Source organism: Polypterus senegalus, chromosome 10 (assembly GCF_016835505.1).
Source record: "Polypterus senegalus isolate Bchr_013 chromosome 10, ASM1683550v1, whole genome shotgun sequence".
In the NCBI taxonomy this organism is placed as follows: domain Eukaryota; kingdom Metazoa; phylum Chordata; class Cladistia; order Polypteriformes; family Polypteridae; genus Polypterus; species Polypterus senegalus.
In genome coordinates this window covers 42,496,621-42,513,002 of record NC_053163.1, presented here as the reverse complement: position 1 = coordinate 42,513,002, position 16,382 = coordinate 42,496,621, and the positions used below count along the sequence as shown (strand labels likewise).

Genomic DNA, 16,382 nt, shown 5'->3' with positions numbered 1-16,382 from the left:
TATATAAGACCCAAACAGCCTGGGTGTTTCACTCTTGAATCCTCTAAGATATAAAGGAGCATTCTCACCATTTTGGAGATAAATCCTGTCCTGGAAGCCAATGTCCGCCACACCCAGGTGTAATGGCATTAAAGTGTTCCTCAAATGGCACACACACCCTTGATTAGGAAAATAAAAGGCAGTGCCATACACACAGACATCCTCTACTGGTCAGCCAGCACTCGTATTCTTGTGCGCCCAAAGCAATCCACACATGGCTTTTTGTATCGCTCCCTTTAACCTCTCTTTCTCAGCTTGTTATCCTCTCTTTTTCAAATGCACACTTACTTTATTTGAAGACAGCCCATGAGAAAATGCAAATGAAAAAAGGTATCCACAAAGCTGGACAATGGAAAATTCAAAATCGACTTTTTATATTGTCGTGTTGACAATGACATACACCTCAACTTCCAGAGGTCTAACCCTAGCAACCTCCAATGCACTTAGCAACTTAATCAGTGAATAATATGGCATTTCAGAACATATTAATTAACATTAATAATTTTTATCTTTTGAAAAAGGTTGCCTAAATGAACTTTCAACATACCAAAAGATTATCTGCGGTTAAAAACATAACAGAGAAGCTTTCTTTTGGAAAGGAAAACTTTATTTCCTTCACAAAAAATGTAAAATGAACCGGAGTTCATGAAAGAACTCTCCCTGGGATGTGGACTCCAAATGCACCCCTTGGGCTTCCTTGGAAATCTTCTGTAAAAAGAGTAAAATAAAGTAGGAGCATGGAGACTATGAAAAGGAACTCAAGATTTTTTATGACCTGGAAATGGAAAATAAGTACAGATGCCACAGAACCTATTTTATAACCTGGGAAAGGATAGACGCCATAAGACTAGCAAATGCAGAATTAGTTTACAGCTTGATAAAGGAAGGATTGTGGATGCACTGTACTTAAAAGACCAAACATTTTGATTAGAGTCATTCATCGGCAGGACAAGGCAGCCAATCAAATACAGTATGTACAATGTCGCACATCCTGAAACCTCCCATATATGCATTTTAATATAAATATGGCTTGTCTAAGGAGAAAAAAAATGAGGCAACAAAGAAGGGCAAGAGAGAAAGTGATGTCAGAGATCAAGACACATGTAGCCATTTCAGCCCAACACTGGAGAACATAATGTATGTAGAACACCAATCGCTAAATCAAAAAGATGCCCTGGAATAATGTTCCACTCCTTAATACCCCTTAGCTTTTCTAAGACTGTTTTATTTTCTATTACATTTTCTTCTATTTGTTATTTTTATACGTTAATAAATACCACATTGCTTTTATATTTTCTATACTCTGTCTTTTATCTAGAGTGACTGAAATAATAAGAGGGTGCCAAGTGAGGGCAAAACTGCCACTTTCTTGCTCATAGGGCTTATCAAGGCTATGGAGGTCACTCCTTAAAACTACATTGTTTGGTTAGTATAACTAAAAGAGTTGCATGTTTCTTAGTGCTAGTGACAGTGAGTCCCTATGTAGAGAATCCTATACAAAATATTGCAGAGTGACTACCAACTGGCATCACTCAAGACTTTGTCTGGCTATGACAATCCTATGTGGAATAATGCAGGGTAAGTGGCAACTGGCACCACCTGAGACTTTGTCTGGACAGGATCTCTGTGTAAGTCTCTGTATCTGTGTGCATATAAATCCTCAAGGGTGGGAGTAGATGAACCCAATAAATGTTCCTAGTTTAGTCTTAAAAACCTCACGATGCACCAATGCACAAGGTATTTGATTCTGAAACCCCGCAAAGGGAATCCAACAAATGCTGGACTTCATACACCAAATCTCTGTCTACTTGTATAGGAACCAGTGTCACACACGTGTGCATGGGAGGCAGCTAGAAGGACCAACAGAAGGTAATTCCATGCCAGGCCGGGGGTGGCGGGGTGCAATAAACCATTTTCTTCTAGCTTTAAAAATTTCTGCACAGCTACTTAGCAGCAACTAAAACAAAGGCTTATAGGAGAAAACTGTATTTTATAATTAACTCTCACACCATAGAAAAAACAACAGCTCTCAGCCATTTCTCTCTTGATTGCAAAGATGATGTTTATAATCAGGATTTGAATCTAAACACATATCCTACCTATCCTGCTAAAGAATAATTGTCTTTGCTGCTCTTTTACTTTAACATTCGTGCCTTCCAGCCCCATAGGTTCACTTTAATCTCTATATGTACAAAGTGTGAATCTATAGAACAAATCTATTACACCCCCAAACTGCTCTTTCAAAACATCTTTTTGATTGACTGATTGGCACTAGTGCCACTTTGCTCCAATGTGCTAGTGGTAACCCGATCTCCTGCATGGATTTTACTCTGCTAATTGCCTTCACTATTTATTACCTGCACCAAACCAAAGTCCATAAAACCTTACAATAGAAGTAGCACTATTGCAAAAGGCCAGAACATTGAAACAGAAATAACTGTTTTCCCTTTCCTGTCTTCCTGTGCTACCCTTCTATTTTTTTTTTTTTGTCATTGCCCGTGTGTCCTTTTTTTTTTTTAATTGTATGGTAACTGCAACTGGAAAGTGTGGGCTAAAACCTCTCCATAATCCAAGTACTAAATCCAGCATCGCTCCTAAAACTGACCTGTGCTCTTTACTAAAGACCAGCTCACTTTTCTCCATTTTATTGCATGGAGATTCATAGGCTGTCTTTTTAAACAACTAGTCAGTCAGGTTTCGAATTACTGAACCTAAGTGTGTGTGCTTTTTAATTACTGCTGGCCCTCACACCCCTGTGCATTCCTGATTTACTGGCTGAGCTTCCTGCTGCACCATCCCCCATCCTTTGTTCTTTGGCTTGTCCTGTTTCATTCAAACCAAATCCTAAACTGGTGCACTTTCTTTCCAACTCAGCCATTCTTGCACTAGCTCATTCAGACGTTTCACACACAAGCACTTGAATCCCTTTCATTTCCATTGTTCCTTGTTTAAATTCCACACTTTCTTTACTCAGTATCCTTAAGCCATTATCCAGTTCATGCTCTTTAGTCAACAGTTGCCATTCACACTCACGAGCTTCTCTGCCTTCTATCTGATTTCTTTGTCCTAAATCAAATTTCAGCGCAGCACTGGTTACCTTTCCTAACTGTGGTGAAATATCTATCAGTGTAGCATATTCTTTAAATACTGGACAGACCTCAGAATTACCTGGAGATTGTGGTGCAATGGAGAATAATGGAACGAAACATCCTTGCTGTTTTCCCTTCCTTTCATCCCTCTCTTTTTCCTTACACTCACATTCCCACTCTTTATCTGAGCACTCATCTGTCTCATGTAAATCACCCACCCTTGTTTTAGGGTTCCAGTCCGATCTGGTTACTATTGCCCTAACTTTCACCATAGGTGGTTTACATTTCTTTTTTCCCATGCTTTCACTGTTTTCTACTTTAGCAGAGTGTGTTCTTCATGCTAACACTTCACAGTTATCATACTAACTGTTACAACTTTCAAAACTCTCACACAACATTCCAGAACTTTCACCTTCATTCACTTTGCTATTTTCTTCCTTATCATGATCTTCCTTATTACCAATAATACATGCTAGTAAAATCCTTATAACAGCAGCTGTCTTGATGTACCTGATCTACCTGATCTACGTTTTCTTACTTTTAATCCTTCCAGCCCCCTTCCATTTTGTGGCATACTCAGCTCAGCTTCTGCTTTCTCTACCTGCACTACAGGTTTCCTAGCTTTAGCCTGCTTGCCTCTGCCACTCCACTGGAAAATGGCTGACTTTAATATAAATATAGGCATTTTACCGAATTTGTTATGGGTTGGCCTACTTTTGCCCCTGTAAGCAAACATACACATACGTACATAAAGATTCTAAACGAATAAGTACTGTATGAATGACGAATGCATGTCCCATCACTCCCTAGCACTTTAACCACTTAAATGCTGTGTGAATGATGCATGCATCTTTCACCACTCCCTAGCACTTTAATTAGGGACTCACTACGACCAGCACTAACAAACATGCGGGTGTCCTTGTGACACACATCAGGTCTCTACACTTTATTGGTTATAATCCATTCAGCAACCAAACAATGTTTTACTTCCACCGCATTTGTACACTGAATGCCCTAAAATTCACATACATAAACAACACATACATCAAAACTGTATTTGCAAACAGGGTACAAAACATGGTTACCCCAAAATACTGCTGACTACATCCATTGTTTTATCTTGGTAGAGTAATATATATATATTGCTCTACTTTCCCCTATTGTATTATTAATATGTAGCCTTAGAATGCCTAATCTCACAGACTTACCACTGTTTATAAGGTATTATTGTTTATAACTTAACCCCACCTTCACTTCTATATCTATAACCTCAGGCAATTAGATGTAGTAAAAAGACAAGCAGGAGTTAAGTTACACATAAAATAATGTATAACTGATAATATTCATAAATAATAACAAAATGCAAAGTACATTTGAATATTGGCAACCATACAACCTGATAAAATGGTGATGTGTAATTCAGGTGGCACACAGACTTGTAGTTACTTAAAATGTCTCTAGTTAAGGCATCATTGGTGCTCAGCTTTCAGCCGCATGTCTGTTCAATATGGCTGAAGCTGTGCTCTTCATTGTGTTGTCTTCATCATCACAGGTTAGTAAGAGAGATGCTTCTTCATCATATGTTGGTTAGAGAGAAAGAATGTGGTTGAGCAAGCAAATTTATAGGTTTTCTGTCCAACCCCTCCAGCCAATCCAGATAGCCATATCTCAGACCAATGGGTAAAATAGAACATCTTATCACCTGCCCCAAAACCATATATTAAAACATCATTGCTTCCTTGCAGGGGGTTTGAAAGACTTTAGCAGAGAAATACTCATCAAACTGATTTAAGACACATCCCCCAAATCCTGTCGTAAAATTACAAAGAGACGGTTGTAAAGGGAGGGGGTGGGTATTGGGGGTGGGGGGTTGCAAACACGAATACCTCTCACCAAAGTAACACTAAATTACATTGGTTTGACCAAATTATAAATAAAGACATACAAAACATTTATCAAGTTATATGCAAAATCTTACATAACAACACTGATATATACTTTATTAATCCCCAAGGAGAAATTCACATACACATCAGCAGCATACTGATAAAAACAATATTAATTAAAGAGAAATAAAAGCACAGTGCAAGTTGAAAAGTGCAAGGTGGAGAGTGCAAGGCAGGTATAACAGTCAATAACATTGTATAGTGTTAATATTTACCCCCCGGGTGGAGCTGAATAGTCACATAGTGTAGGGGAGAAACGATATCCTCAATCTTTCAGTGGAACAGGACAGTGACAGCAGTCTGTCGCTGAATCTGCTCCTCTGTCTGGAGATGATACCGTTCAGTGGATTCTCCATGATTGACAGGAGCCTACTCAGTGCCAGATGCTCCGCTACAGATGTCAGACTGTCCAGCTCTGTGCCTACAATAGAGTCTGCCTTCCTCACCAGTTTGTCCAGGCGTGAGGCGTCCCTCTTCTTTATGCTGACTCCCCAGCAAACCACCACATAGAAGAGGGCACTCGCCACAACCGTTTGATAAAACATCTGCAGCATCTTATTGCAGATGTTGAAGGACGCCAGCCTTCTAAGGAAGTATAGTTGGCTCTGTCCTCTCTTGCACAGAGCATCAATATTGGCAGTCCAGTCCAGTTTATCATCCAGCTGCACTCCCAGGTAGTTATAGGACTGTACCCTCGGCACACAGTCACCTCTGATAATCAAGGGGTCTGGGAGGGGCCTGGACCTCCTAAAGTCCACCACCAGCTCTTTGGTTTTGCTGGTGTTCAGGTGTAGGTGGCTTGAACCACACCATTTAACAAAGTCCTTGATTAGGTTCCTATACTCCTCCTCCTGCCCTCTCCTGATGCAGCCCACGATTGCAGAGTCATCAGTAAACTTTTGCAAGTGGCAGGATTCTGAGTTGTATCGGAAGTCCAATGTATATAGGCTGAACAGGACCGGAGAAACCACAGTCCCCTGCAGTGCTTCTGTGCTGCTAACCACAATGTCAGACCTGCAATTCCCGAGATGCACATACTGAGGTCTGTCTGTAAAATAGTCCACTATCCATTCCACCAGGTATGAATCTACTCCCATCTCTGTCAGCTTGTCTCTAAGGAACAGAGGTTGGATGGTGTTGAAGGTGCTAGAGAAGTCCAGAAACATAATTCTTACAGCACCACTGCCTCTGTCCAAGTGGGAGAGGGATCGGTGTAGCATATAGATGATGGCATTCTCCACTCCCACCTTCTCCTGGTATTCAAACTGCAGAGGGTCGAGGGTGTAGCAGACCTGTGGCTAAAGGTGGTGGGGCAGCAGCCACTCCATGGTCTTCATCACATGTAATGACAAGGTGACAGGCCTGAAGTCATTCAGCTCACCAAGACGTGATACCTTAGGGACTGGGGTGATGCAAATTGTTTTCCACAGCCTCGGGACTCTCCCCTGTTCCAGGCTCAGGTTGAAGATGCGCTGTAGAGGACTCCCCAGCTCCAGCGCACAGGCCTTCAGCAGTCATGGCGATACTCCATCTGTACCCACTACTTTGCTGGCACGAAGCTTCCTCAGCTCTCCTTTTACCTGGGCTGCTGTAATTGTGGGTGGGGGGAAACTCTCTCCTATGCTGGTATCAGCAGAAAGATGGGTGGAGGGTGCAATACTCTGAGGTGAGAATGGGTTGGGGTGGTCAAACCTGCTAATGAAGTTGTTCATCAAGTTTGCTCTCTCCACGTCTCTCTCGATGGTGGCACCCCGCTTTGAGCTGCAGCCAGTGATGATCTTCATCCCATCCCACACTTCCTTCATCCTGTTATTCTGCAACTGCTCTAGCTTTCTCTTGTACTGCTCCTTCTCCTCCCTGAGCTGGACTCAAGAGTTCCTTCTGCACGCACTTGAGCTCATGCTGATCACCACCTTTAAAAGCCCTTTTCTTCTGGTTCAAAAGGCCCATGGCTTGTTGTTAGCATAGCAGTGTACTGTTTTTACTGGAACTACAATGTCAATACAGAAGCTGATGTAGTCAGTAGTGCAATCAACAACCCCCTCAATGTTCTTACTATATGATCCCTGCAGGATATCCCAGCCCGTAATTCCAAAGCAGTCTCTCGGAGCCTGTACTGCTTCAGGAGACCACTTCCTGAAAGAGCATGTGGCTGCAGGTAGCTCCCTCACTATAGGTTTGTAGTGAGGCTTAAGTAGAACCAGGTTATGATCTGCTTTCCCAAGCGCAGGCAACGGGGTGGAGCTGTATTTGTCCTTAAAGTTTGCATACAGTAGGTCAATAGTCCTATTTCCCCGGATGTTACAATACACATACTGAGAGAAGGCAGGTAATGTTTTCTCCAGTGTCACATGGTTAAAATCTCCAGTGATTAGCACAAGCACCTCGGGGTGCTGTGTTTGCAGTTTACCAGCAACGGAGTGGATGACATCACACGCTATCTCCACGTCCGCGCGAGGAGGGATGTAAACAATAACAACAATGGTGTGTCCAAATTCTCTGGGCAAGTAATAGGGACGCAGACTTTCTTGGTCTGTAGTGCATATAATGAATGCCCAATCCAGAGGATTATTATCTAATTATACTGCATAAGCAATCTGGTCTTTATCACCGATATGACTTTGTGGCTGTTGACTAAAAACCACCCAGCATTGAGTCACAAACTGTGGCACTTCCACCACTCTTCTGTGGAGCACTGAAGAATGTCTAGATAATTAGCCTGCAGCAGTGATAGTGAGCAAAAAGCTAACTAAATTCATCCAGTGTATTCATTAAATAGGTAAATATACATCCACTAATTTTTTCCACCCTTTTAGTTAAAGATTTATGTAATTATTGATAATTAGTTATTGAATTGTCAATGCAACCGTTTATATAAATACTTAATGTGTGCCCTATGATATTTGAGAAAGAACACGTTTTTCACTTTAAAGGGAATTAAAAAAAATTCTGGCATCTTCAGTAGTGTAAGTATATCACAGCAAAACTCAGAAATCTCAATTTATTTTATAGCTATCCCCTGCCTAACCTCATGAAATGTTTAAGGTGAATCTAGCAAAGAGATTAACACTTTTACTACATTATTATATTTAAATTCTAAAAGGATAACCATTTGTTTCCATGCACTTCAGCAGATGAAGTCAGTGGTACACACCCTTCACAAACAAATTCTGACAATTTTGAATGGATATCAAAGTCATTTAGACTTCAAATATACATCAAAAAGGATTAAATTACAATGATGAAGAATATGTGCTAATGTTATCGAAAGCACCAATAATTGACTTCATCATCACCCAAATACCAGGAAACAAACATAAAGGGTAAGCCAAATCTCTCAGTCACTAAACATTTCTAAGTTAAAATCAAAATTCCTGTTACAGTGGAACCTCGGGTCACGAACATCTCGGTTATGACCAAAAAGTTCACCAAACTTTTGCATCTGTTCACGACCACATACTCGAGTGACGAACAAGCCAGTTTCCCTTCCGGTTCCTACGCACCGATGATTTCCACACGTAGCTTACTCTTGAGCATGCAACGTACAGTTGGCCGTGTGAAAAGTAACCTTGTTTCAAATCTCACAGCTTGGATTGCTGCTGTCAAAATCGGTTTGAGTTTCATGGTTTGTTTCAATTACGACAGTATTTGTAGGACTTGTGTTGAAGAGACATTCGGCATCTGTCAAGCATTGTAAGTATACAACCGGTTTCATCGATAACTTCACATCCAGCTTATGAGAGTTTAAACATTCATAAACATCAAAGTGTCCACTACTCAAATCGTCACCTGTGAATCTAAGATGTTTATGAAGCATTGGCGGTTGTCCATGGGTGTAAAATATTTGGCCATTTTGGTACACTTGAACTCACATGCAGAACCATAGGTGAAGGGCTTAAGTATTTCATTCTTATAGTGCTCCTGTGTAGTATAATTATCTCCTGTACCGTCATCAGTCCACACCTTAAACCTGTCCATAAGACACAATGTTCCTCCGGAAACCAAGAGTGAGCCTGATATGGCTGTGCAATATGTAACACAGAGAATGGAAAAGGCAGGTGCCATCTCCGGGCATGGAAACCACTCGGTAAGTGACAGTTCTTTGATTGATGGTGATCACCTCGATAAACATGTTAATGAGGTTACGGTTGGAATAATAAAGGAAATGGGCACCTGAACAATGTAAAGTAAGTCTAAAATACCTACACAATAACACAATCGTAATAAACGAACAATAAAACAGCGGAGAAGCCGTGGATTAAATTAAAAGGCTGTAGTTATCAGCAGGGAGACGTGAATCCCATGGCGTAGCAAGGAAGGGAATGTAGAGACTGGAGTGACGGACGGCCTTATATAGGCAGGCAGCCAACAACGTGGGAGGCGTTGGGATGGGGGACCCAACGCCGCATCACACGGTGACCGAGCTGCAGGCTATGGACGTATATATGTACGTAAGTAGGAATCAGTTAGCGTTGGGAACCCGCGTACCAAATTTCTTGAAGATGGGCCCATAAGTAACAAAGACTGTTGAAAAGTTCAATATGGCCGACAGTGGCATCATACCACTGAAATAAGTACGTACATCGGATTTGGTTAGCGCAGGAAAGCCACCAAATTTCGTAAAGATGGGGCCATAAATAAGAAAGTTCAACATGGCGAACGTTGTCAACCGTTATGACCATTATGCGTAGAATTTCAAAATAAAACCTGCTTAACTTTTGTAAGTAAGCTGTAAGGAACGAGCCTGCCAAATATCAGCCTTCTACCTACACGGGAAATTGGAGAATTAGTGACGTTGGAAAGTTCAATATGGCGGCTGACAGTGGCGTCATACCACCGAAATAAGTAAGTACATTGATTTCGGTTAGCGCAGGTAAGCCGCCTACCAAATTTCGTGAAGATGGGGCCATAAATAAGAAAGTTCAACATGGTGGACGTTGTTGACTGTTATGACCGTTACGCGTAGAATTTCGATATGAAACATGCTTAAATTTTGTAAGTAAGCTGTAAGGAATGAGCGTGCCAAATTTCAGCCCTTTACCTACATGGGAAGTTGGAGAATTAGTGACGTTGGAAAGTTCAATATGGCGGGTGACAGTGGTGTCATACCACCGAAATAAGTACGTACATCGGTTTTGGTTAGCGCAGGGAAGCCACCTACCAAATTTCGTGAAGATGGGGTCAGCCTTCTACCTACACGGGAAGTTGGAGAATTAGTGATGTTGGAAAGTTCAATACGGCGGCCGACAGTGGCGCCATACCATCGAAATAAATACGCACATCGGTTTCGGTTAGCGCAGGGAAGCCGCCTACCAACTAAAAAAAGTGTTTACAGAGAGCGGGTCATAAGGCTATAGCGTGAAATCTTGCAATGTTAGTTTTCTCTGTTCAAGGTTTTCTCAGTGTTATTCAATGTTTTTACATTTAGTTTAATATTACACTGTGCATTCTATGGTATAATTAACTTTTTTTGTGCTTAAAAATCTTAAAAAAAAAAATTTTCATACAGCTTGTACGGTCTGGAACGGATTAATTGTATTTACATGCAATCTTATGGGGTAAATTACTTTGGGTCACGACCAAATCGGGTTGCGACCAGAATTTTGAAACAAATTATGGTCGTGACCCGCAGTTCCACTGTATTTCTTTAAGAATTCAAACAGATAGGAAGCATATATATAGATAATATATACAAAAAAGTGCTTGCCTTGACATCACACACATTGACGTTTGTGGCATGGTAATGACATGGTCCCAAGGATACCATCTTTGGGAAATTTCCAAAATGTAAAATTAAAAAAAAAAGGGTATTTTTTGTGAATAACATCATAAACAAATCAAAATAACATTGTAAAATAATTGTTAAACATGACAATATGCTTACAAACCATGGCTATAAATCTTAAACTTTTTCTATAAGAGTAGGTGGTTTTACCGATTTAATTTAACAATTTATGTTAGGATTTGGACAGAAGCCCTTTTCAGTCAGAGTGAGAGTTTGTCAGATGCCTTGGTGAAAAGCACATTTGTAATGGCCACTTCTGTGGCCTCAAAGGAGTAACAAAGGTACACATACAGTGGGATGCTAAGTCTTTACACAGACCAAGGAGACTCAGAAGTAGATATTCTGGGGAGATAAAAAAATAAGCAGGGGACAGTAGGGGACATCACTTAATGGAGAACACAAAAGCAGCTCTGAGGCAAATTAGGAGTTCTTAGCTCTGCACCATTCAAGAATACGTATAAACTCCCTGTCGATTGACAGTTGAGCTTGAGATTTTAACTCATTGACAGCCACATGTAAATCAAATGCTTTTTTTATTTTGGTTATATTCTTGAATAAAACTGCACATGTTTATTTGATCTTTACACATTATACACTTTATGTCATTATTAGTATAACATGGTAAAAGTTTCTGCGGTTGGACGGTCGATCGATAGATAGATAGATAGGTATGTGTTCATCATTTCTTGCCTCGCATTTCCTTTCACCCTACACTTACCCAGATCTTTGTAGACACGGAACACACATGCATTCCAAATAACTATATACTGTATTATTTACCCTATACAACTCCAGATCTCACACTCAGATAAGGAGCCTTGACTTGAGCTGGGAGAACTTTTTTGCCCGAGCTGAGCTCTGTCAAGGTGAGGGATGGGACAGCAGGCTGCTTGCTGCTTGTGCTGATAGACGCATTTACAAAACAAAAGACATTAGTGTTTTGCAGTTTGATCACTAACCTCCCATGAAGCACCTTTCAGAAATGCAAGTTAAGTTATATCGTATTACACCACTATGATGAAATGTCTGTGATGCTTTTCCATACAATTCTAGCACCAGAAGCACCTGGGCAACAGAAAAAAAAAATAATACAAACCAGTAGTAAAGGTTGTAATCTGAGTAAATCCCAGGCATCCAGGTGCAATTCATGTATCCCATCATGTACATCAAACATTCAAAATTCATGACTGATGATTTAAAATCACCTGTTGAATCAAATAAAATAGTTAATCAAATATACTGTCATACTACATATTAGCTCTCTTTAAAAATATGAATGCATATTCCTGTAAAACATTTTAAAAAAGGTGTATTTTTGCCACCATAATATTAATCTACTGTAGAATAAAACACTATGGTATGTGTCTAGTTCCTCAGAGTAATCTGCTTGGTCAGTGTGGCTTTGGTGATGCCCTCAAAAGTGGAACTATGAGTGTGAGACACATGAATATGAGTAAAGGCGTAGGAGGCATGCTGCAAGCCGCTTTCAAATATGGGAAGTATAAAAGTAAACAGGAGATTGAGTAAGGCACCTCAAAATGATCGAGTCTGAGAAGCAGACGTTACAAGAACACGCTCAAGAGTAGGAGCACTAGTGAAGAGATGTTCAAACATACAAGGATACCAAGGAAAGGTGGTGACTGTACATATAGTGCAATAGAAATCAAATATTATTTTTAAATATTCAATTACCTGTTTTTGACAGGTAATATGGCTAGTTTGATATAAAACTTGACTGGCAAAACACTTATGAGAAGAGCTGTAAATCTCATTTCTTAAGTTTGGTCCACTGGCACTACAGGAAGATACTAAAATCATTGCCAGGGCATGTGGCCTAGAGACAAGGCAATATTACACTTCAATTCCCACCAATGACTGTGCAAACCTGAGCTGCTCTGCCTGTGATCCAAATTAGCAGTCTTTTATCTGATTTAGCCATAAATCATGACAATATCATGTTGATGGGAGATTTTAAAATACACTTTGATGTGGAAACTGAAACTTTTACCAAATGTTAAATTCAGCAGGGTTTTTCCAGTTTGTCAGTGGCCCAATTCACAGTTGTAACAACACATCAGATCTAATTATTACTTAAAATTATTTATTACTTAATGTTATTGCATTAAATGGCTATTTCTGGCAAGTATTTAATTACATTTGATTTGGCTTTGCCATTACCAGTATACTTGCAAATTAAAACGAGGACCATCCTTATTGTAAATCTGCATCAAAATTTGTGGATATTTTCAGAAACTCAAGTATAATTATGGAAAGCAATTTGGATTAGATAACATCAACTTCTAAAGTAACTTTGAAAGAAGCCCCCACTAAAACAAAAGTAATTAAAGTACACAGAAAATCACCTTAGTTTAATAAGAATACTCAAGCTCTTAAATTAAAATGTTGAAAACTGAAATATAGATAGAGAGCAACATAACTAATGGTCTTACAAATTGCATGGACAGAGAATGTTAAAAAGTATCCAAAAAGCTCGTTTTACAGCCCGCTCAGACTACTGTTCTAGATTAATAGATAACATCAGTAATAATCCTGTAATAGTACTATAGACTATTTCGAAAAGTAATTGGAGTCTGGAGTTTTTTTGTTTTTTCTGTCCCCCCCTGGCCATTGAACCTTACTCTTATTCGATGTTAATGTTAATTTATTTTGTTTTATAATTATGTCTTTCATTTTTCTATTCTTTAATATGTAAAGCACTTTGAGCTACTGTTTGTATGAAAATGTGCTATATAAATAAATGTTGTTGTTGTTGCTCTAACAAATTGTAATTCTGAACTACAATGCAAACTACCTACTCACATTAGTAGTGCAGACTTTATGAACTTCTTCATTGAGAAAATTGACAATATAAGATCCCATATCTCAGGGTCACTTTGCAAATTTAATGCTGGATTAATAAATCTTCTTTCGATTTCAATTTGGTAACAGTGCAGAAAGTCATAAGTTTAATTTCTACAATGAAACCTACCACTTTTTACTTAAACCTATTCCCAGTAAAAAGTAATAAAATAGTAAACTAGTAAGATGCTCAATGGATGTTCTAAATAGCACCCGTTTTTTAGAATTATCAATAGTTCATTACTGAATGGTGCAATCCCTGATAAAGTAAAAATGTTTATCAGATTGTTACTTAAAAAGTTGGAGCTAGAACCACATATGCTTATTTAATTAGTTATTAGAACCATTTCAAATTACTCTTTCACTCTAAAATACTTCAAAATGTAACTGTCACTCATCTTTAGTCTCACCATCCATCAGAGAAATTCCAGTCTGGCATCCACTCTGGCCATAGTACAGAAATTGTACTAACTCATGTTGTAAACAACATTTTAATATCTTCTGATGAAAGGAATTCCACTAGACTTAAGTGCAGCATTTGACACCACTAACCATTCTCTTTTATTCCACAGGGTGGGAATTGTGTTGGGCTCACAAACACTGTGCTCGCCTGGTTTAGTTCTTACTAGTTGAAACACCCAGCATTGCCCATGAGGGAAATTAAAGTGTTTTTTTTAAACTCTTTTTTTTAACTGTTTGAGAAAAATATAATTTAAAAAAAACACAACTTTAAAAATAAAAATTAATTAACAAACAATAAAGACTCATTAATGTGTTTGTATTGTTTACTAAAGTGATGTTATATACTATGTTTTTAGTTTTTCTATCTTTAGCCAACATATAAAGGTTCTTAGGACTTTGTACCATTGGACATGCCACATAAAGTTGTCCATGTGACAAACAGGCTGTGTCAAAATTGATTCCAACAATTTTCAATGATTATGCAAATGTTCCGAGCGTCAAGTGAATAACAGACATACAAGACCGAATTTAAATATTTTACCTTCTTTCGGCTACTCCCGTTAGGAGTTGTCACAGCGGATCATCTTCTTCCATATCTTTCTGTTCTCTGCATCTTGTTCTGTTACACCCATCACCTGCATATCCTCTTTCACCACATCCATAAACCTTCTCTTAGGCCGTCCTCTTTTCCTATTCCCTGGCAGCTCTATCCTTAGCATCCTTCTCCCAATATACTCAGCATCTCTCCTCAGCACATGTCCAAACCAACGCAATCTCACCTCTCTGACTTTGTCTCCCAATCGTCCAACTTGAGCTGACCCTCTAATGTACTCATTTCAAATCCTATCCATCCTTGTCATGCCCAGTGAAAATCTTACCAACTTTAACTCTGCTACCTCCAGCTCTGTCTCCTGCTTTTTGGTCAGTGCACCGTCTCCAACCCATATAACATAGCTGGGTTCACTACCGTCCTCTAGACCTTCCCTTTCAATCTTGCGGATACCGGTTTGTCACAAATTCTACTGACACTATTTTCCACCCTGCCTGCACTCTCTTTTTCACCTCTCTTGCACAAATCCCACAGATCACAATGTCATCAGCAAACATCATAGTCTACAGGGAATTCTGTCTAATCTCGCCTGTCAACCTGTCCATCGCCATTGCAAATAAGAAAGTGCTCAGAACCGACCCCTGATGTAATCCCACCTTCACCTTGAATACCTTCGTCACTCCTACTGCAGACCTTACCACTGTCACACTTCTCTCATACATATCCTGTACAACTCTTACATACTTCTCTGCCACTCCCAACTTCTTCATACAATACCACAGCTCCTCTTGAGAGACCCTGTCATATGCTTTCTCTAGGTCCACAAAGAGGCAATGCAACTCCTTCTGGCCTTCTCTATACTTCTCCATCAACATCCTCAAAGAAAACATTGCATCTGTGGTGCTCTTTCTTGGCATGAAACCATACCGCTGCTCACTAATCATCACCTCCCTTCTTAACCTAGCTTCCACTACTCTTTCCCATAACTTCATGCTGTGGCTCATCGATTTTATCCCCTATATAATTTATTACCTATATAAATAAATATTATAAGTTAAATATCATAGCTAAACCGATAGTCCCTGAGTTACGGACATCCGACATACAACTTACGAATGGGGCCATAGCTGCTCCTTCATCTGTCTGAGGGGTGCGATGCAGGCGCCTCAGTAACTGCCACTCTGTCATCTCTGGCTTGGGGACGCTGCAAGTGGTGTCTGTTTTGCTGCTCACACAGTGTAGTGTCCGTCAGGCGGCTCCAGTTGATGAATGGGGTGGTGGGGGCTGCACCTCATTCATTCTCAGTGTGTGACTGGGTGCACGGCAAGCGCTTGTGTGCAGCATGAAGGCTTGATGGGGCGGAGGGGGCGGTTCACTGCCCACCCACCACGCCGACACAGCTACTGCTCCTGACTGGATGGAGGCTGGATGTGGTAGAGGAGGGCGTTTCACTGCTCACCTTCCCCACAGCCTTGCAGTGTCCCTTGAACGGCTGCACTGTGCATTCTTGGTGCGCGGCTGGTAATGCTGCAAGTAGTGACTCGGTTGTGGCTGCACGGAGGCCATTGAGGGTGAATGGGGTGGCAGGGGTCAGCATTGTAGTGTGCTTCGAGTGGCTGCCTGTTGAATGGGGGAGGGGCGGTGGTGGGTGA

General features: G+C 40.2%; 1 protein-coding gene across 1 annotated transcript in view; it reads right to left on the bottom strand.

The window, feature by feature from the left end:
- The window catches only part of LOC120537109 (interleukin-13 receptor subunit alpha-1-like), a 110,393-nt gene that overhangs the window by 67,368 nt on the left and 26,643 nt on the right, over positions 1-16,382 (bottom strand). The window contains exon 4 of the mRNA XM_039765769.1: positions 11,956-12,064. Within this exon, the coding sequence (XP_039621703.1) occupies positions 11,956-12,064 (109 nt within the window). The remainder of the gene's footprint in view (positions 1-11,955; positions 12,065-16,382) is intronic.